The sequence below is a fragment of the Ammodytes marinus genome (genome assembly GCF_949987685.1).
Source record: "Ammodytes marinus genome assembly, chromosome: 5".
NCBI lineage: Eukaryota > Metazoa > Chordata > Actinopteri > Uranoscopiformes > Ammodytidae > Ammodytes > Ammodytes marinus.
The window spans coordinates 21,705,211-21,727,182 of record NC_137234.1 but is presented as its reverse complement, the minus strand read 5'-3'; the positions used below and the strand labels follow the sequence as shown (position 1 = coordinate 21,727,182).

Below are 21,972 nucleotides of genomic sequence, written 5' to 3'. Positions count from 1 at the left end.
ATAGGCAGCTCTGCCAACGGAGCGAGAGTGCACCCGCTTGTTGCTCCGCCTGTCAAAACGCCCACGCATCGTTTGTCCACTGGCCTTTCATTAAAAAATGTATTTTATATTAGGTTTATTATATTGAGTCTTAAATAAACACTGCTTTCATTACGACTCTCAACGCGCATTTCAATGAACCATGATGTAGTCTACAAAAAGATACTGAACTGTGATTGGCCAGTCACTGGCCCGGGCGGGACAGTGACTGGCCAATCAACTTGCCCTGCATATGATTTTACTGGCCCCGGGCCATCGGGCTATACGTTATGTCGAACCCTGTAACGGATACAATCCTTCATTTTACTTTTGCTATTTTAAATGAAAACATCCATTTATACTGTGCACCATGTGAAATCCACAGAAACTTGGATGTCCTGTTAACCTGCTTTATGCATCTTGATACAAACAAGACTGAGCAGATCTCCCACTGATTATCCTCGAGATGGAGATCAAAGCTGCATTAAAACTAGATGAGCTCCTTCCAGAAATGTTCATAGCATCAATCCAGATACTGGGAGAGCTCTTAGGAAGTGGATATAATGGCAAACCTAGCCGTCCGTTACTCTTTTTCCTTCGCTGCCAGCTGAGCTTTTCATCCTGCAGGTGGCCAATCAACTGTGGAGCGAGCACGGTTTTCAACTGGTGTATTCAAATGATCGGTTGTAATAGTCGGAGGCTCTGCTTTGTGTATTTGCATTCGACTGTGATGCCACAGTCGGATTACCGTTTGCGCCTTGTAAATTTGTATCTTCAAAGGATTTGATTTACTGACAAGGATAGTATCAATTGCCGACTGATTGCTTTACACTTGCATATCCGTTTCCCTGTATGCACATAAACATTACAAATTGATCATTTTGTGCTCTTCTGTGCAGGCTCGTCGATGACAGGTGTGTGGTCCAGCCTGAAGCTGGAGACCTGGCAAACCCTCCTAAAAAGTTCAGAGGTTTGTAGGAATATAATGGTCGCACTGGTTCAAAAAAGTTATTTTTTTAAAGCGGTCAAGGCTGACCAGATCCTTTGCGCTCTATGTTGTGTTACACAACACTGTGGTTTTTAGAGAAGCTCTAATGTGTTTGAGTGGCTCTACAGGCCCTCTCCTGGGTAAATAACCTTTCACCTCAAAAAATGCAAATTCACCACATTAAGACCCACTACAGGGTGTCCGCGGAAGTCTTAAAAAGTATTAAATTCATGTTTCTAAAATTAAGGCCTTAAAAAAGTCTTGAATTCATTAAAAATTTGATATGCTGGTCTTAAATCCGTTACTCAAAGGTCTTAAATTTGTCAGGGCATTCAATGTTATATACTTTTTTTCTTCCGCGACTTTCAGAGAAGGAGATGTAGAGAGGCTACTTTCTAACTGACTGATCATATAAAAGTCCGACACTACGCTAGAGACAGTACGGCCGTGTGTGGCTGTGATCCGCATATAAACGTAGCATAGAAGAAGAATGTGTGTCCCCTGCCTCCGAATTTGAAGTTGGTCGTGTGAAAGCAAGAAAGGGGAGAACGACCCAGCGAAATGCATGCCCTGCTATTGTAAATTCAGCGAGAGGTGGAGGGTGGACGACAAATATCATGGCTGGCTTTATTCACCCCTTGACCACATACTGCCACTACTCCGTAGGTGTGCAATCACCCGCCCGCTGGCGATGTAGGTAGGCTACTGACCCAAACGCAAATCACACAGAAACAAACAGATTTATTGTGTTTAGTAAAAATGTTTATGTATCTATATTTATTAATTAATAGCTGCTCATCAGACGGTCATTCGGGTCGCATTGCCGTGAGCTCAAAGAGTGAGACGTGAGTCTCTGCTTCTCTCTCTAGCCCCTTTTACACAGCCAGTGAAAGCCGGGAATATGCCGTAATTTCGGCCCTCCGCCCTGCTGTATAAATGCGACCGTTGCGGAACGGGGGAAGAAAGGTGCAAGAGATTGTTCTGGGAATTTTACTACCTCGGGGGGGGGTACATCTAAACATCTAATAGGTTGAAAAGGTGGTAATGATGGGTTTTCACGTTGCCTTTACAGTGATCTTATATTTATTTGATGGTAAATGCGGGGGGACATTGTCTTCATTCAGACTGCTGAACATTTTTTATTTTCTGTAATTAGACAGCAGTTGTTAGCTAAAGTGCATTGAATATTTGATATTCAAACTTAATAAAACTCTACAGAGCATATACTGTAGTGTAGTTTGTAGATTTGCCATGGTAATGTGCAGACACCCTGAGAGAGGCTACTTTCTTCCTAGCTTCTGATATAAATGAGTATCACTTTATGTTCAATAAACAGACAAAACGTAAACTTGAATGAGTCTCACACAAGCTATACTTGGGTTGTAATACAGCTGGACCCCCCAAATATCGCCTATATGTATTGTGTTTTAGGTCTTAAATTTCATTCAAGATGGTATTAAAAAGGTCTTAAAAAGTCTTAAATTTGACATGCTGAAACCTGCAGATACCCTGCACTAATTCACCCAGACGTATTCCTCTGTGCCTGAATGCTTCTCCTCCTCCTCCTCTCCAGATTGCCTCTTTAAGGTGTGTCCCATGAACAGATACTCGGCCCAGAAGCAGTTCTGGAAGGCAAAACAAGGAAAACAGGGAAACAACAACACACAGGGAGACCTGTTTAAGAAGTTACAGGTAGAATCCTTTTTTTTTTTTTTTTTTTTTTTTATCACAATCTTCCTCTTAGATCTCTCTCATTTGCTTTTCAAAGCTTAAGTAAATCTCTGTTTGGTTACTCAGCATGCAGCGGAACTGGAGCAGAAGCAGAATGAATCGGAGAACAAGAAACTCCTGGGAGAAGTGGTCAAATACAGTAGTGTTATCCAGGTACGGGCCCTTTTCTTCAGCAAACACCTGCGGGGCGTCAGATTGTCTTGAGTCCACATCCCTGTTCTTTGTTTTCTTGTTTACAAAGGTTGTGTTAGTGTCATCCAATCCCTGATGTTAAAGGCAACTTTGGAAAAGTCCAGTATTTAGCTTCCCTGTTTGCGAAAAAGACTTGTTTTGAGGGTTTCAATCGACAGAGGCCACTACATATTTAACTGCTGTTCATTTGACTTTTTGAATGCCTCTGCCACTACAATCCAAAGGGAAATATTACACTTTTGAATCCACTACAAATACTTTAGTCACCAGTTACTTTACAGATGAATATTTTTTCCATACAAAACACATGAAGAATAGAACACGCTGCTTTGCTATTGACCCAACTTGACCTCACAGTAAATAGTTGTAGAGCTAAGATTTCCTTGATTATACCTAAAATATTTTTTTTACTTTTTATACAATTTTAGGTGCAGGACTTTTACCTTTTTTAAATGGAGTAAATTGTATTTGTAGTATCTAAACACCCTGATTCTCTTGTCTCAGCTCCTGCACATTAAGAGCAATAAGTACCTGACGGTGAACAAGCGTCTCCCTGCTTTGCTTGAGAAGAACGCCATGCGAGTTTCTCTGGACCCTGCCGGGAACGAGGGCTCCTGGTTCTACATTCAGCCCTTCTGGAAGCTCCGCAGCGAAGGAGACAATGTAGGCTTCCCTCCAGACAGACAGACAGACAGACAGACAGACAGACACACAGACAGACAGACAGACATACACAAACACACACATAAATTAATTACTGTGCAACAACTTAACATTCTTCTCTGTGACAAGTACAGCAGATATGCAAGCTGATTTTTCTCCATCCTATACACTCGTCAGTTCATTGTTTGTCCTGTAACATTTCTGATTTTGTCCTTCCCCTTTTGGCTTTAGCATCCTATGGTTAAAGGTATTGCTCTTGATTGTGCATGGTGTTTGTGCATTATCTGGTCAGACACATGAAAAAGCATGGATGCACCGGCCTTTCCATTGCATGAAGACCTTTTAGGTTTTAAAAGCACCCAGTTGGCTTCATTGTTTTCCATATTTTTTTAAGTATTCCAAACATGGCATTGGAATAAGTGAGATGAGCCACGCATTTCTGAAGCCACAGTTTGCCTGTGTGTGGCTGATTTAACATGCGATACAGTTGACTGTGTATAGTGTATTAGAGCTGGTTTAGAGAGCATGTATTATGCAAGTGCTGATAGTATACAATATAAGGTAGCGTTCTTTTCAGTCTGACCACATCTCTGTAAACTTCATTCATGCCCGACCAACACGGTAATGAATAATTATGTTTTCCACTCTCTGTTGGGAAGCTCAGTCTGTTGCCTTTTTTTCTTCCCTTTTTAAATAAGAGGATTTTTGCAGACCTTAAACAAAGCCTTTGCATGGACACACTCTTACTTCTCTGTTTGATACATTGAAACACTGCTGGAACTTTACCAAGCTGTGTTTCCTGCTGGGATATGACTGTATCTTTAATTGGGTTGAAGGTGGTGGTTGGAGACAAGGTGGTGCTGATGCCAGTGAACGCAGGGCAGCCCCTTCATGCCAGTAACATCGAGCTGCTGGACAACCTGGGCTGCAAAGAGGTGGGACATGTTCATTTATGTTGTTTCTGTCATAGCTGAGACACACAGCTGTTGCAAGATAAAAGCCAACGACAAGAAAAGAAGGAAAAAAACCTGCAGCCTGTTTTCTGGCTACAGTTTATCTAATAGTTTTAAATGCAAAGATCTATCGTACAAATATGTAATGCTTTAAAGCTATAGTGCATACTTTTTTCATATAAATTAATGTCGGTTACATTCAAGCCATCACCAAATGAGTTGACACAAAGTTGATTAAGCCTTTCGGCTCCACAAAACTTTCTGTATTTCTCAGTACGTCAGCGTTCACACACTGCCCCCCCCCCCCCCGCCCCCCCTGACGCTGACGCAGGAGCTCAGAAAAATCCTAAGAAGCGCCCAATACATTTATCAGTTGTTGATTCTACTGCTAAGAAAAAACCTGGACGTACAGCAGCAGACATAAAATCCATGTGTGATCACTAAAGGCTTACCTCATGTAAATGCGGCGACAGTGTTGTTGTAAATTCCTCAGAATTTCTCATGGGGGCAACAGAAGTTACGAACTACAGCTTTAACTGTAGTTGAAACGTATACATCCACAAAAGGGGTGTTGTTAGAAGGAGTTCATCAGACAACATGTGGGATAAAAAATACTCCTCTCTGCTTCATGCTGCAGGTAAATGCCGTTAACTGTAACACCAGCTGGAAAGTGGCCTTGTTCATGAAGTTTAGCGACTATAGGGAAGATGTGCTGAAGGGGGTATGTATGCTTTTTAGTCTATCTTTTTATTGCATGAACTTTGCATTTTTTAACAGCGTGGAGTTATCATACAGCAGTTCTCATATTTTTGTGTGTGTGTGTGTGTGTGCTCTGTCAGGGGGACGTAGTGAGGCTGTTTCACGCTGAGCAGGAGAAGTTTCTAACTGGTGACGAGTACAAGAAGCAGCAGCATGTCTTCCTCAGGACCACGCTGCGACAGTCTGCCACCTCCGCCACCAGCTCCAAGGCTCTCTGGGAGATAGAGGTACAAGGCACACCGAAAAGGAAAAACATCTCTTTTTAATAGGTTCCAAATTTCATGATGCTACTTCATTAAAAAAAAATATAAATCTTTAGAAAGAATAATGCTGGGGGCGCCCTTAGCTCAGTTGGTAGGGCGTCCCCCCAATGGGCCTCGGCCAGCAGCGGACCCGGATTCGATTCCAGCCCGCGGTCGTTCTCTGCATGTCACTCCCCTCTCTCTGCCCCATTTCAACTCTGTCTCTACACACTATCAATAAAACATAAAAATGCCAAAAAAATATCTTAAAAAAAACAAAAAAATAATAATGTTCATAGTGTTCCGATAACTGATATCCTACAGTTTTCAAATTATTATTTTTATTCCGCCACTTTAAAGAACTTCAACAACTTCAACATACTTCAACCATTTCAAAATGTAAAAAAAAAAATCATAATTTCATATTTTTTCAACGTTTGATGAAAAATATTCAAATCCTTTCTACTCATTCATACTTATTCCCACAAACTTCCTTGTACCTTCTAAATGTTCAGCTAATTCAGTACATTCATTTGTATGATTCAGAATTTTTTTGAACCTCCGCAAAATTCTGAGATAATTCAACTTTTATGAATTTTAATATTTCATGCAAAATTATGATCGTTCCTACTCATTCATACTTCATCGTAGAAACTCCATTCAACCTTTTTCCTGTTCGTCTTGCACAGGAGCACACTTTCATAATTCACTATTTTTTCATAAAATGTATAACTTCAGAGATTTTAAAGGTTTATTAAACAAAAAATCTCTCTGTTAATTAATAGGGAAAGGGTCCAAACGTGACGCCAAACGCTACTCCTCATTCATACTTCATCCGAGAAACTTAATTCAAACAGATAAATATTCAGCCGACTTCCTTCTTTAATTGTCATCATTCAAAATGTTCAATAAATTTATAGTTTTCACATGAGCCAGCCTTGTTTGAAGCGACGCAAAATCAAATTTATACAGTGAGTGGATGGAGCTACATTCCATGATCGGATGTCAAATTAACTCCAATTGTAAGTTGCTGGCCAAACCAATTTTTTTACAATACAGACCCAAATTTCGCACTGAATCTTAATCTGAATCTTCTGGTTCTCACTTTATCTTCATTTTGTCTGTCAGACAAACGGTTTGCGAGCAAGAGACATTATTTCGGATAGTGTGTTTCACTGAGCTCTGGAGGGGGAGACATCAGTAACTGCATGTTCACCAGCTGTGATCACTTGTATTGAGGCTGATTAGCTCTCAGTCACCATGGTGACCCCTGCACCTGTCTTTGACTCAACGATGACATCATAGGCTAATGTAGGTCAAACGCCAATCCCTTAGGTTCCATAGAGAATACATAGACCAAGTTCAAGTGAAATTTTTATAAGTCGAGAGTTTGAGAATGCTTTTCCGCAAATAACTTTCAAACTGTTCAACTTTTTCAGGAGTATGAAATTACCTGTGGAATGTGCTATAGGTTCCCGAAAATAAGAAAAAATATGAAAATATGTATGTGGATTTTACATTTTATTTTCCAAAAATGACTCCACAGCCGCATTCAAAGCGGATGGGAAAAATGGACAGGACATTACATGGGCGTATCCTGATTGAGCTGAACACAGGGTCGGGGGTTCGAATCCCCATTCCAACACAACATTTTAGACTTCACCGGATTTTCTTCAAAATTTGCACTGATGTTGATTATGACTCAGAGATGACATCACAATAGTTTAGAGGTCAAAGGTGAAATTTCAAGGTCACTGTGACATTGTCTTTTGAGACTGCATTATCTCATGAACGCTTCCACGGTTTTTCTTCAAATTATGCACAGATGTTGATTATGACTCAGAGATGACATCACAAGAGTTTAGAGGTCAAAGGTCAAATTTCAAGGTCACTATGATGTTGCCTTTTGTGACTGCATTAACTCGTGAACGCTTCCACGGTTTTTCTTCAAATTTTGCACAAATGTTGATTCTGACTCAAAGATGAACTGATTACATTTCATCTTTCATCTTCCTCAATTCAGCTAGAAAGTCCATTCAAACTTCCAAATTTTTCAAACATTCTATTATTCAACCATTCTGTTCATTCAGATATATTCATCCTTCGTTCTTCATCAACATTCAGCAGTGAAGCGTCAGCTTCTTCAGCATCAGCTTCAGCAGCGTCAGCATTCACACCGCAATTTCTTCAAGGAATTGCATTTCTAGTTTTTATTTGGTCTATGTGCAGTTAAACGCATATGTAGGATATTTGTTGAAAGCAAAGTATAGATTCACACAAAAATAATCCCTCTCTATGATCACTTATGTCCTACTAGAATGTGTGTGGTGATGTTTTGGTTTCTCTCGAGAGGAGCTGGGTTGGAGCCAAGTTGGAATCTAATGTTTACAAAACACAACCAACAAATGCTACCTATGCAAAAATAAAGCCAGAGTGGGGGGACTCTGCTGATTTAAATACACTAGCACACATTCTAGTTGGGCATAAGTGATCATTGAGAGGGATTAGTACTGCATAACTCTATACTGTTTTTGAAGGAATATCCTGCATAGTGTGCCTTTTTAATGTAGGCTACATTTAAATACAGTACAGTGAAATTAACAAAACATTCCTAAAAATAAGAAGACCCTGTTAGGGCCAGTTGAATCACAGTCTGTCCAGGTAATTTTTAAATATACACATCAACTCATGATGTATTTTGAAGCTTTTAAATGTACAGTTGTAATTAATCCCTCTCTAATTTAGGCCATACTTACCTTAAACAAACTGTACAACGTCTGTCTATCTGTCTGCCACTTTAACCTTTTACTTCTTTGTCCATTATACTGCATGTTTCTCTTATCAGCTTCTGCTAAATTGAGGTTCCTGTTTTTTTCTCAGTGCTGTTCGTGCCAGAACGTACTTGTTACCATATCAGTTGTTGACATGTGGTTGCGCCAGTATGACAAACACAAATTCCTGTTGTGCTTGGCACATAGGATTACTCTCACTGCAGGGATACGGTCTAAACAGATATTTGTGTACCAAGTGCTTAAAATGAAGCCATGTATCCCTGTTTCATTGAGTTTTTGAGATACTGTCACTTTAAATAACAGCTATCATCATATCCTCTGATTGCTGTTAGAGCAAACCCATCCTACAGAGGTGTTCTGTCTGCTCCACAAAACCACCCGTTACTGACATAATCTGAAAACTGTGAAAAATGTTGTTCAGGTCTTGTGCACTGCATCACCCCAGCCGGAGACAAGCACAGACTGATAGACAGAAACACAATCAACAGTGGAGAAATAAGTGATGCTGCTTCTAAGTTTATAATGTCCCTTATTTTGTGTCTCTCTGCCAGGTTGTGCACTATGACCCCTGTAGAGGCGGCGCCGGACAGTGGAACAGTCTATTTCGCTTCAAACACCTGGCAACTGGGAATTACCTCGCAGCGGAGGTGAGATTCACTCTTCAACCTTGGGCATGCTCCTGTTTTCATAACATTTTAATTTATTTTGATTTAACCTTTATTTAGCCAGGAGAAAAACCTATTGAGATTTAAAAATCTCTTTTTCAAAGTTGACCTGGCCAAGACAGGCAGCAGCACAATGAACCACAGTTTCAGACAAAGAGTTACAGACAAAGACACAGGAACCAAATTAAAATAGCACTAAAAATAAAGCATTACATTTTTGTTGCAGCTACTTATCATTTTGGTTTAGTAACACTGTCTGTTAAGGAAGTAGCTTACACTGGCAATCGTTTTGAGTCTTTTTCCTTTACTGATGTGCTGTAGGTGGCAGTATTCCCATTGCTATGGCCACTATCACTTATCTTGTGCTGTTGAATAGGTTAGATTTGGGTGATGGGAATGTTGATGACAGGATTATCATCAGAGATTTCTAGATTTGAAGCTCACTGGCCCGCTCCATTTTTCTGCAGGTGAACCCTGAGTTCAAAGACAACACGGTGGAGCCCAAAGGAGAGGTGAGCCAGTCAAACGAGCACATTCAGTCACAAACTCACATACACCTAACCTCAGACTGGCTTCAGCTAACAGATCTTTTCCCCCAATATTTCATTGTCAATTAGGATATTTAGAATTCCAGACACCAGCAATTTGCGTCAGACTGCACTTGACTGAAAGAGAGAATGTCTTGGTGAACAGCTAGAGAAGATTATCTTGAGTGTTTTAATGATGAGAATGATAATCTCAGCAGTTAAAAATGGTTTGTCCAACTTCAGGCCAGTTCTCTGTCTTCTCAGCCTTTTGTTATGCAATACCATCAGTTTTCTCACACTCAAGTTCTAGTGCGCACAACAACTCTGTATCTCTATCTAGACATCTCTACTTTTCTTTCAGCCCTTGCACATTTGTATTCCGGCAATGCGAGGAACAGGCACACAAACTCTCTCAGCCTTGCACACTTTCTCATGCACATGCTAAATTTCAGACACACAGGGGGCTCCTTACATAACGTCTGGGTGTGGGGGTGCCCTGCGAGAGGGGATGGAGGGGAGGCAGACGTGCTGTCCACTCGCCTGTGCTAAGCTGCTAGGGTGACTCACCAGCTGAGGGGGGGGAGGGAGGAGTGGGTAGATAGAGAAGCTGTGGCGCAGAGGCAGCTCTGTGGAGCTTCCCATTGACATGCAGAGAACAGTGGGAGAAATTACCCTCGCCATTATCTGCTGCATCTGCACAGCGCAGGCTGTACCCAGCCTATGTACCGCAGTGTCTAACACACAGCACAGAGGAGTCCTGGCTGTCTGGCTACATTTCTGTTTAACTTGATACCTCATTAGTGTAAGAAGCTGTGACAGTATAGCTTGGCTCACATCCGCCGGTCCTCAATTATAGATTATATCAACAGTTGGGCTCATTTATCAGTATATATGCGTGAGAAACTGTATGTGTGGAAAATGAAGGCAGCTTTACACAAAATATGTCCATTCTCAACTTTTTGGTCACAGACCTTTTATAATACTATATATTTCTTATAATTTAGCAACACATACTGTATATCATTAATTTATGTGAAATGTAAAGTGTTTGACTGTTGCTTTAGACAAATAAAAATCAGCAAATCGGCGTCGAAGAACCGAGCTGAAACTGGTGAATGTTTGGTGTTTCTGCTTGAAACTGTTAAAAAGTTGCCTGTCTAGCGAATTGTATATTTATCAACTTATCATTTTTAGTTTTCTGGTTTTATATTCAACAAAATAAGCAATTTGATAAATAACATACTTGTACTGTATGTTTAAAGATTGTTCTAGAGACAGTTTAAAATCCTGTCTGTTCCATATAAGCTATTAGACTGCTGACTTTGTGTGTGTGTGTGTGTGTGTGTCTGTGTCTGTGTGTGTCTGTGTGCTTCAGCATGAGACAGATATTGTGTTCACCAGGAGGAAGCATCAAGCAGCAGAGAAGATTGCTTTCACCCTGGTGTCTGTTCCCCATGGGAATGACATTGCCTCTCTTTTTGAGCTGGATGCCACCACTCTGCAGCGGGCCGACTGCCTCGTGCCCAGGTCAGTTACTCACACGGAGGCAAACGGCAACAAAAACAACTTAGAGCTGCTGTGGTTGTATCCACAGGGGGCATTTTTCAACACTGTGCACAGCACTTCTTGACAGAAAATCTACCATTAGGGTGAGATAACGCCACTTGTTTCGATGCCAAACCATCTGCTTTTGTGAATTTTCACCAACTAAGGGTCCATTTGTAGTGAGTAATATAATCATTTGTAATATACTGACACTTGTTTTTGGATACTTTCTCAGACAAGTGGGACAGGAATCTAAAACTAATGGAAGTTTCTTATTTAATTGGCATGATATACACAGTTAGACAGAAGTCTAAAGCCACCAGAGCAGCTCTGTATGGCTGTATTGAGGCCCAGGGGTACTTTGAGCTAAATGCTTGACCCCATGACAGCACTGGATGAACAATCTGGGGATCACTGAAGTTATTGCAATTCGTCCTGTGTGGGCTATTGCTGTCTGCACCAAATGTCATGGCAATGTATCCCAAGGTTTTAAAAATAAAAAACAGAACCTCATGGTTGTTTTAGAGGAAAAGTCAAGGATTCATCAATACAAGGGGTTTCATATGCTGGGGACCATGCATATGTATGTACATAATTAAGCATATGATCTACTTAAAAAAAAAACTTTCCATCTCCCCTTAGAAACTCCTATGTGAGACTAAGGCACCTGTGCACCAACACCTGGGTGACAAGCACCAACGTCCCCATCGATGCAGAGGAGGAGCGTCCGGTCATGCTCAAGGTCTGCACACGCACCCACACACACAGTAGTAAATCAAACCCAGACGCATCATTCAGAACTTTTATTTTGGCTGGCACAATAGATTGGCACCTGTCCCACCAAAGAGGACAAAGAGGCTTTTGCCATCGTGTCTGTTCCCCTGTCCGAGGTCAGAGACTTGGACTTTGCCAACGACGCCAGCAAGGTCCTGGAGTCTACAGTGAGGAAGCTTCAGCACTGCAACATCACTCAGAATGAGAGGAGGTATAGATATACACAAGGCATGACGACACAGTTGACACAGGAGGGGGTGTTCATTACGATTTAATTTTTTGCCTTCATGTATATTTCAGGTTTGTGACTAAGCTCCTGGAGGACCTGATTTTCTTTGTGTGTGTGGTGCCAAACAACGGCCAGGATCTACTGTCCGTGGTCACCTCTACACCCAACCGAGAGCGGCAGAAACTCATGAGAGAACAGAACATCCTCGCCCAGGTCTGCACAAGTACACACATCCATCTGTGTTACATTTTAACGATAGGACAGATTGAGTTTAAGAAGTGAATTGATCCATGTATTTTCCTGATACAGTATTGTCTGTCTATGCTTGGTTGTATTCTTCATCATTGCGTGCTGATATCTGTTCCTCCAGATCTTTGGCATCCTGAAGGCTCCATTCACAGATAATGGGGAGGGTCCAATGCTAAAGTTGGAGGATTTGGGAGACCAGCGCTATGCTCACTTCAAGTACATGTTTAGACTCTGCTACAGGGTGCTGCGCCACTCACAGCAGGACTATCGCAAGAACCAGGCACGTTTTGACACTATGTATTAATAATTTATTTGTCTGATATTGAATTTTCATTAAGTTTTTGTGAGGCTGATTAGCATTGTCAGGATGTGTGTGGGGGTAGGTTAAGGAAAGACAGGTGGATTTTATACTGGAAGCTTGTCAGTGGAGGTTCTGCCAGACTGCCAGGAAAAATCTATACAGGGACCACAGCTGCAGTAATGATGCCCCTAATCAAGGAGGCTAAGTGGTGCTCAGTCTTTTAATTTATCAGCATAGCAACAGACCTAAGTAATGACACATTTACTAATTAAAGTGAGCTAATATATTTCTTGAATTAAGAAATAAAAGTTTGATTTATGATTAATACACATGTTTTAGACTTTAGATGCTACAGTCTTACTTGCCTAGCTAGCTAGGAGCTATTAAGGCTAACTTTAGCGAGATACTCCTTACTGAGTTTATTTTACAGACCAAGGATGTCTACTTGTGCTGCTGTCACAGCATTTGACAGATTACATTTGCGTGGTTTAATTACAAGAGTAAAACGAGAAGTAAACACCGGTAACTCACTAGAAGACATGGTTGTCGTTTTTCATTTCCTGCTTTTTATTCTTGTTCCCCCCAGTCGGTAATACTAACTACTTCATTAGAGCAATAGCTCTTGTTCACAGGAGACATTTTGACATTAGGTAAGCCACATGTGTCAATAATAAGAGCCAGGGTTGATGTTGTTTCTAATATCTGTTCTACCACACTATCTGCTGTGAAAAAGGCCAGTAGAAAAACATCTGTATGCTATGCAGTCACGCCATACTACTTGTGTCCACAATGAGAAATATTTACATCATGTTCTCGATTTAACTCATTTAGCTAATTTACACGATAAATATTTGCTCTTTAAACCTTTGAAAATAAGATTTGCACACTTCAGTCGATGGCATTTATTTTTTGCTTGTGAAGTAACTTGCACCATCTCTCAAGTTGTAGGTGTGCTTGTTATTATTTTTGACATTTTATATGCAAAATGATTAATCAGTTAATAAAAAAATAAGTCGGCAGATTAATTGATAGACTCCAACCCCTAGATAAAACCCTTGACTAATCAATTATAGCTCATGCTGCGCCGCTCACTTGCTAACAAGCTGTGGAAGTGACATGCAGATCTCAGGAGTAACCTTGGCTTAATGAACACATTTGATGCTGTGATTCAGCACATTTGTGTGCTTTCTGTGTTACTCTGTAGGCTACTTTTTCTCTCATCTTCACTTATTCTACCCATAACATCTTCTACCCTTTACATGATGAGTAACCTTAAGTTTCTTTTTCCACATAGGAGTATATAGCCAAAAAGTTCACAATCATGCAGTCTCAGATTGGGTATGAGATCCTGGCTGAGGACACCATCACGGCCCTGCTGCACAACAACCGCAAGCTGCTGGAAAAACACATTACAGCCAGAGAGATTGAGACCTTCGTAAACTTGCTGAGGCGCAACAGAGAGCCCAGGTTGGACATGTACACCTGTCAGAGATTAGCTCACTCACTGGAACAATCATATGATAGAAAATAAAGGAACATTTTGTTAAACAGAGGACTTTTCTGGTGAGGCTCCTAATTGAATGCATTTTCTAACACAGGGGAATGAACACTATCGCAATTCAATACAATGAGTGAATCTTGCCTACTTACCTACAGTTTTCTCCACTCTATTGTGCGCATAGTTTGTATATTCTAAGGTATTTAGGTTATTTTTGTCCCTCTGCTTTACATGTGAAAAAAAGAAAATAAAAAAAAACCTACACATTTTAGAATGAAGAATTTTCAACATTTTAACACGGTAATCTCTTTCAGATTCCTGGATTATTTGTCGGATCTCTGTGTGTCCAACAAAACGGCAATCCCCGTCACACAGGAGCTTATCTGTAAATTTATGCTGAACCCCACCAATGCAGATATCCTGATACAGACCAAGTGAGTCATACCACCCTGTGGTATATTTATTTTAAAGCTTGGCCTGTTGTCTTTAAACTTTTATAAACACACAGTGATCTCTACAGCATGTTTACATCCTGTGTCCCTCTTGTGAAATATATATTGTCGGCAGCAGCGGCTCTAAGTGTGAGTGTAATGTGTTGTTGTAACTGCCTTATGTCACGCTCTATCCCTCTCCCCCCAGACTCATTTCTAACACGGAGACCACCCTGGATACCTCCCTACTGCAGGAGGAGGTGGAGGAGGAAGAGGTTTGGCTCTACTGGATCGACAGCCACAAGGAGCCTCATGGCAAATCCATTCGCCACTTAGCCCAGGATGCTAAGGGCATCCACAAGTTGGATATAGATATCATTACCTATTACAGGTAACTGCTCCTTGTAGTTGTCCCATGTGCTAGGTAGTATTTCCCATGTAGCTGAAAACCAGCAATTGTAGTAGAGTGTATGTTTTATTCCTATTTCCTTCCCATGTCCAACCTGCGAGAACAATCATCCCTTCATGCCATTGTGTTCTCCTTTCCCCCATGCCCATACCCCTCCTCTACAGGTACCAGCTCAACCTGTTTGCCAAAATGTGTCTGGACCGTCAGTACCTCGCCATCAACCAGATCTCATGCCAGCTGCCCGTGGAGCTGATCCTGCGCTGCATGTTTGACGACTGCCTGCCCTACAACCTTAGAGCCTCCTTCTGCCGTCTCATGCTGCATATGCACGTGGACCGTGACCCGCAAGAGGCTGTGGTGCCCGTGCGCTATGCCCGCCTCTGGACTGAGATCCCCTCCAAGATCACCATCCACGAGTGAGCTTCTGTCGAGAGCGTGTGTGTGTGTGTGTGTGTGTGTGTGTGTTTGTCTGTCAAGTACGGGCACATTTCACGAGTCACCACATGTTAAATTGGTATCGTGTTTCTCCACAGGTTTGAATATGAGTCTACTGACACCTCAAGAGAGGAGATGAAGAGGAAGTTTGCCCACACCATGGAGTTTGTGGAAGAATACCTTAAGGATGTGGTCAGCCAGTCTTTTCCATTTGGGGATAAAGATAAGAATGAACTCACGCTAGAGGTAAGATAAACTCTACACAGTGCACACATTTTTGTACTTTCATCCTTATTTAGGCATGTTCAGTCTCAAGCGATGCTTCATTTGTGTTTTTTTTTTATATGCCACTGTAAAGTTTTAAACTATGTTGCGCTTGTTTACATTTTTCTCCCAGGTGGTGAATCTGGCCCGTAACCTGGTTTACTTTGGCTTCTATAGCTTCAGTGAGCTGCTGCGTCTCACACGCACTCTGCTGGCCATCCTGGATATTATCCAGCACCCACTCACCTTCGTGAACAAGCTCAACAAGAGTCCAGAGGCTGGTCAGTGCCGTTTACACAGTATAAGTGCATCATTTTGTTGCATGGATCAATTTAAGTGAAACTTTTCAAATTATACAAAAGGGGATGGGGCAGTTTCACAGTGTTGGCAATAAAATAAATATCTTGTGTAGATTTTTTTTCCTTTTTTCTGCGCAGAGGCTGGGTGCCAGTTTAACCAAAATGATGAAGAAACAGAGACATGTTGATATGGGTTTACAGATGACTGTCTGCAAATCAGAGAAAGAAAGACTAACTACCCTTACTAGATTAAAATTGTTTGGGGGGGGGGCAAATGTTTAACATAAATGGAAATAAAGTGGTTCATTAAAAGGGTTGTTAAGTTTAATGGATTGACGACAATAACTGCAGATCTGGGGAAAAAAAAGTTCTGGGCCATCCATTTGATTTAATGTGTCCTGCTTAGGCAACAATGTCCTGCGTACCATCCACGGAGTTGGGGAACTGATGACTCAGATGGTGATGAGTCGAGCCGTGCCCCACAGCCTGCCTGACACCCCGCCCTCCCTGCGCTACGGCAAAGCACACTTCCTGCCCGACAACGAGGATGTCATGGTGATGGACACCAAGCTGAAGATAATCGAGATCCTGCAAGTAAGTGCCACCTGCTTGTTAGTATACTTTAGGCTATTCCTGGTGCAAATTTGGCATTTTTCTCAACAGTTTCAGTCCAATGTTTTATTCTACTTTTGTGTTCTGTCTGTCTCCCTCCCTATCAGTTCATCCTGAGCGTGAGGTTGGATTACAGGATCACATACTTGTTGTCCATCTACAAGAAAGAATTTGGGGAAAAGTCCATAGTTGAAGGCTCTTCTTCTGTGTCCGATATGCTCCCAATGACACCAACACGTGAGACTTTATATTCGTTTAATGCTTATTCTAAAGCTTCTTTTACTTTCCACTGCAAATGAGGTGTTCACCACTGCATCCTGCCAGGCTCCACTGACCTCTTGTTCACTTTATTTCTGTCTCCAGCCTCTGAACCAGACATAGATGAGATTGCAACCAGAGCAGAGAGCATGTTTGCAGGGAGGTAAGTGAAACATCCACGTAGAAAAATGAATTAAAGATGTAAGCCGATTTTGTTTTTGAATGATCTGGTTCCTCAGTCTCATTGGAAAGGATTGCATCTGTTTGAAAAAAAAAGCTTCATTGTGCATTAATTGTCTGTGTGAATGAATATGTATGATTTCAGCTCAGAGTTGAGTGCTGTGGAGCTGGACGATGAGGGTGGCCGGACTTTCTTGAGGGTTCTAATCCATCTCATCATGCAAGATTACCCCCCACTGGTGTCGGGCTCACTCCAACTCATCTTCAAACACTTCAGTCAGAGAGCCGAGGTGCTGCAGGCCTTCAAACAGGTAGCCACACAGACCCAGACATTAGAGCTTTGGATACTTGCTGAGCTTACAGAAAGTGTGGCATTAGGCACTTCCTTAAATTGAGAGATTTTTTTTGTCATGGTTGATGTAATCAGATTGGATTAGGCTAAAAACAGTAGCAGTCTCAATAAAAACTTCCTCAGATGGAATCTAGAGCTGCATAAAGCTGCCAGTTTCAACAATGTGCCAACTTTCCAAAGTGGTGCACTGAGACTTGTTGGCAATAGATGTGCTTTCACGCTTGTTCTTTTGATGTCTTTGTGTCTGGTTTGTGAGCTCATCAGGCATATATACACGTGTGTCTCTGTGTGTGTTTTTTCAGGTCCAACTGCTAGTGTCGGAGCAGGATGTAGAGAACTACAAGCAGATCAAGACAGACCTGGACCAGCTGCGTCTCACTGTGGAGAAGTCCGAGCTGTGGGTGGAGAAGAGTGGAGTCTACAGCAGTGAAGACCTGGGGGCCAGGCAGGGCATAGAACAAAACATTGAGGTGCTGTTCCAATCGTTTAATGGCATCCAGCATTTTGTTTCACATTCTGCTTCTTGAGTTTGTCTTTAGTCTAAGGGTGTTTTCACACATGGAAAGTCCGTTAGTTCACTTGCTTTGGTCCAGACCAAATAGAATTTAGATTTTTTTTTTTTTGGTGTGGTCCACTTTTATATTGCCCCTTTTGCAAGTGAACCAGCATTACGAAGCAAAACCACCTGTGATCTGAGATCATTCATTCATTGGACAGACATTCTGGGGTGGAGAGAAGCAGGAAGAACGAAGTAGAAACTGTGAAATGTATCATTGATATAATATGGGGTTAAAAATAATAAATAAAGAAGAAAAACATCAAATTATTGTTGTTTCATATGGTTATAATATGTAGCCCTATGTCAATGCCATGTGGCTTGTAGCCTACGATGTGACATAATGTATAGGCTACTGAATTTTTGCTGCTGGACGCGCGGCTTGTGAGAAGAATAGGCTCAAGTCAGCCCGGCGCAGTTCAGCTCCAAACTGACACGGGTCCCGTTGGGAAGAAAAATTAAAACTTCATGCAAATTGCAGCGTGAACCTGTTGGCACTGTAGGCTATGGGAGACGCTCCCCTCTCCATCTGATCGCTGAACACATCAGCATGTGTATGCGTCATTATCAAATGTAATATTTTCGCTCGGGGCTCCCGGTCAAACCACAACTAATCTTCCTAACAATGGCAACAACAACACTTTCCCATAATGTGAAGCTGATGGCTATTTAGCCTATTCAAAAAGAAAAGAAAGCAAAGGCGCAGTGCTTCCTGCAATTGGGTCGGATCGAGTCCGGCCAAATTCACACCACAAACGAATTGCAGCAGAGTGCGTTTTGAAGCGCATCGAGACCACCTCTTCAGCTGGGTCTCTGAGCGCTTGTTTGGTCCACCCCCGAGTGCGATTGCTGTATTCACACCTGCCTGAAAGATGCGCACCGAAGGCGGAAGTGCACCTGAGTTTGTTTCAACCGAACTAAACACGGCATGTGTGAATACACCCTAAGTCTTTAGTTCTCTGCAGGACGTTACTATATTTATCTTTTTACAGCATATATTATTGAATGTAGATACTAAAGGCTTGTTTTTTCTTCATGTATCCTCTTGCCAGGAGGTTGTCCTGAGCCCGGTGCAGGATGGAGATATAAAGCCTCAAATTGACAGCAACAAAGCAAACAACTACAACATCGTCAAAGAGGTGAGCTCCATGTCTTCATTTTCAGGTTATTTTTGTCTTTTGTTTTGCAGTGCTGTATCTACATAATAGATGTTTGCCTCTGATGTTTCAGATCCTACTGCGACTCAATAAGCTGTGTTATCCCAGTAAGAAGAGCCGTGTGCAGCAGCAGAGGCTGCTGAAGAACATGGGGGCCCACACTGTGGTGCTGGACCTGCTGCAGATTCCCTTTGAGACAGTCAGTAACAGCCAACTTGAGGGACTTGTTGCAATTGATGTATTTTTGTGAAGTCTTAACGTGATCCCTTGATGTCTTTCTATCTGAAACTCTCTCTAATGGTCTGTCCTTTTATTCATTTGGTTTTGCTCAGATTGATGTGAAGATGAACGAGGTCATGACCCTGGCACACACGTTCCTGCAGAATTTCTGCAGAGGAAACATACAGAACCAAATTCTGCTCCATAAACATCTGAACCTCTTCCTCACTCCAGGGGTACATTGATATGACCTGTACTTTCCCCTTGTTGACGTGCCTCCCATTTGCACTAGCATAAGCAGAGTTAGTCCATAATAAAGAATACAAGGTCAGAAAAAATAGCAGAAAAGAAATGTCATTGTTGATTATTTTTATTTTTATAAACTAGAACAGTTGTCATTGTGTCAATACACGTTTTTTTTATGAAGATTATCTTCTCCTTTATACTAAATCAGGACTCGTGTTTGTTTTACCAGCTGCTGGAAGCTGAGACCATGCGTCACATCTTTATGAACAACTTCCAGCTATGCAATGAGATCAGCGACCGGGTGGTCCATCATTTTGTCCACTGCATCGAAACGCATGGACGACACGTCCAGTACCTCAGGTTCCTGCAAACCATTGTGAAAGCTGATGGGAAGTATGTGAAGAAATGTCAAGACAAAGTCATGACGGAGGTGAGAATAACCTTTTCTATGTTCTCCTAAAGCTTCAACAGTACTTATTTTGATTTTGAAATCAACTGCAATAATGAAAATGTAACGGTGATTACTATTTATGCAGTATAATCATTAGGAAATACTATTCAAGATGTTTAATTTCTTATTTTATTTAGTACATAGTTTGTTACATAGAGTTATTTTAAAAGATGATATCATCGTATATAGCACATGGATGCGTTGCAGTCATTGAAGTGTATGTACTGTTTAATTGCAGGAGTAGTTTGCTGAATTAAATACTAAGACATAATACTGAGGATTCCTAAACTTATCACAATTCAATGCAACTCACTGTGATGCATCTGTTAAGAAACATTAAGAAATTATTGCATTTGTTAGTGTGACTTTTTATTATTTATAGATATAGTATGTTACCGCTATAGTGGAGCCTGCATTTAACCTTATGTAACCTTTGTGTGGCTCTCTCTTTCTGTAGCTGGTAAATGGAGGCGAGGATGTGCTGCTGTTCTACAACGACCGCTCCTCATTCCAAGTGTTACTGCAGCTGATGGGTTCTGAGCGAGAGCGCGCGGACGAAGACGGATCTCTGGCCTACCACAACACCCTGGTGGAGCTGCTGGCCGCCTGCACCGAGGGCAAGAATGTCTACACCGAGCTGAAATGCAACTCCCTGCTGCCGCTCGACGACATTGTCAAAGTTGTCAATGATGTCCACTGTATATCAGAGGTAGGAGGCTGGATTTTAATTTAAAGGTGGAGAGAGACCATGAATTCTGGAGAACGTTTGTCGTCAAAATCACTTTTTATAAAAATCAGTGAATATCTCCTCCCAATCCCCTACCTTAGAACGTACTGTGTGTGCTAAAAAAAATCTAGTGTGAATACACAGCCTAGGCTCTGTGAAATGGCATGTCAATAAAGGGTACGTAAACAAAGGGTGCCGACCAGTAGCTAGCAACATGCCTTTTTATAGAGACGAGGCTGTGTATTAACACTGGATTTTTTTTCAGCGTGCACACACACACACACACACACACACACACACACACACACACAGACACGCATTGAACACACACACACACACGCACACACACACACACAGTAAGGACAGGTAGCAGATTATGAGGAGATATTCACTGATTTTGACAAATTGATTTTGACATCAAGCATTCTCCAGAATTGCTGAAACCATTTTACTACAAAATAATATTATGGCTTGAGGCTTTAATCTATAGATAACTAACACATGTTTTGTCAAAGGTCTTATAACATTCTCACTTATAATTTATAATCCTATTTTACCAGAAAATAACCAAGTGTGTTATTTCTTTAACCCCCAGGTGAAAACTGCTTATGTGAACTTTGTGAATCACTGCTACGTGGACACCGAGGTAGAAATGAAAGAGATCTACACCTCCAACCATATCTGGAAGCTCTTTGACAACTTCCTGGTGGACATGTCCAGTGTAAGGCTCTGTCAGGTCACACTTGTTTACCTGCTACTTTTTTTCTAATGAGGCAATGTATGTGTCAAGATACACTGCAGCTAACTGACAAGCCCAATCTAGTCACATATCGCATGTGCAGACTAACATGTGAGCTGAGTGTGAGCATGTTCAGAAGTTTTAAATCCCTTTTTTTCCCCCCTTTCTTAAGGTGTGCAACACTACCACAGACCGTAACCATGCTGATCTGAACCTGGAGAAGTATGTGACAGAGACAGTGATGGCCATTGTCAAGGGTTTCTTCAGCTCACCTTTCTCTGTCAACCACTCCAACCTGCAGGTATTGTTTTTTCACCCTCTGACAAGCACGCGAAATGTGCCCGCTGAGGGAGACTCACTCATGGCACGTCCAAACACTTTGGCACTCTTTCTCCACAGTAAAAATATTTGACAGCAGACGGCACCCTCATCTGGGACCTTTCTTGATTCGTTGCAGACATTTGTACTTAGAACAGCTGCTTTTTTGGGTGTTTTGTGCTGAAGTCTGTAC

At 41.6% G+C, this 21,972-nt stretch overlaps 1 protein-coding gene across 1 annotated transcript in view; it reads left to right on the top strand.

Moving 5' to 3' along the window:
• Positions 1–21,972, top strand: part of itpr2 (inositol 1,4,5-trisphosphate receptor, type 2) — a 62,175-nt gene that overhangs the window by 5,397 nt on the left and 34,806 nt on the right. The window contains exons 2-33 of the mRNA XM_080027752.1: positions 918–988; positions 2,580–2,698; positions 2,804–2,890; positions 3,434–3,592; positions 4,429–4,527; positions 5,183–5,266; positions 5,385–5,531; positions 8,890–8,985; positions 9,471–9,515; positions 10,906–11,057; positions 11,718–11,817; positions 11,900–12,060; positions 12,150–12,291; positions 12,449–12,607; positions 13,923–14,095; positions 14,441–14,560; positions 14,766–14,948; positions 15,131–15,382; positions 15,500–15,647; positions 15,799–15,946; positions 16,371–16,558; positions 16,684–16,813; positions 16,940–16,997; positions 17,160–17,325; positions 17,669–17,836; positions 18,975–19,061; positions 19,153–19,278; positions 19,412–19,534; positions 19,774–19,974; positions 20,453–20,704; positions 21,318–21,443; positions 21,634–21,762. Coding sequence (XP_079883878.1) covers positions 918–988; positions 2,580–2,698; positions 2,804–2,890; positions 3,434–3,592; positions 4,429–4,527; positions 5,183–5,266; positions 5,385–5,531; positions 8,890–8,985; positions 9,471–9,515; positions 10,906–11,057; positions 11,718–11,817; positions 11,900–12,060; positions 12,150–12,291; positions 12,449–12,607; positions 13,923–14,095; positions 14,441–14,560; positions 14,766–14,948; positions 15,131–15,382; positions 15,500–15,647; positions 15,799–15,946; positions 16,371–16,558; positions 16,684–16,813; positions 16,940–16,997; positions 17,160–17,325; positions 17,669–17,836; positions 18,975–19,061; positions 19,153–19,278; positions 19,412–19,534; positions 19,774–19,974; positions 20,453–20,704; positions 21,318–21,443; positions 21,634–21,762 — 4,399 coding nt within the window. The remainder of the gene's footprint in view (positions 1–917; positions 989–2,579; positions 2,699–2,803; positions 2,891–3,433; positions 3,593–4,428; positions 4,528–5,182; positions 5,267–5,384; positions 5,532–8,889; positions 8,986–9,470; positions 9,516–10,905; positions 11,058–11,717; positions 11,818–11,899; positions 12,061–12,149; positions 12,292–12,448; positions 12,608–13,922; positions 14,096–14,440; positions 14,561–14,765; positions 14,949–15,130; positions 15,383–15,499; positions 15,648–15,798; positions 15,947–16,370; positions 16,559–16,683; positions 16,814–16,939; positions 16,998–17,159; positions 17,326–17,668; positions 17,837–18,974; positions 19,062–19,152; positions 19,279–19,411; positions 19,535–19,773; positions 19,975–20,452; positions 20,705–21,317; positions 21,444–21,633; positions 21,763–21,972) is intronic.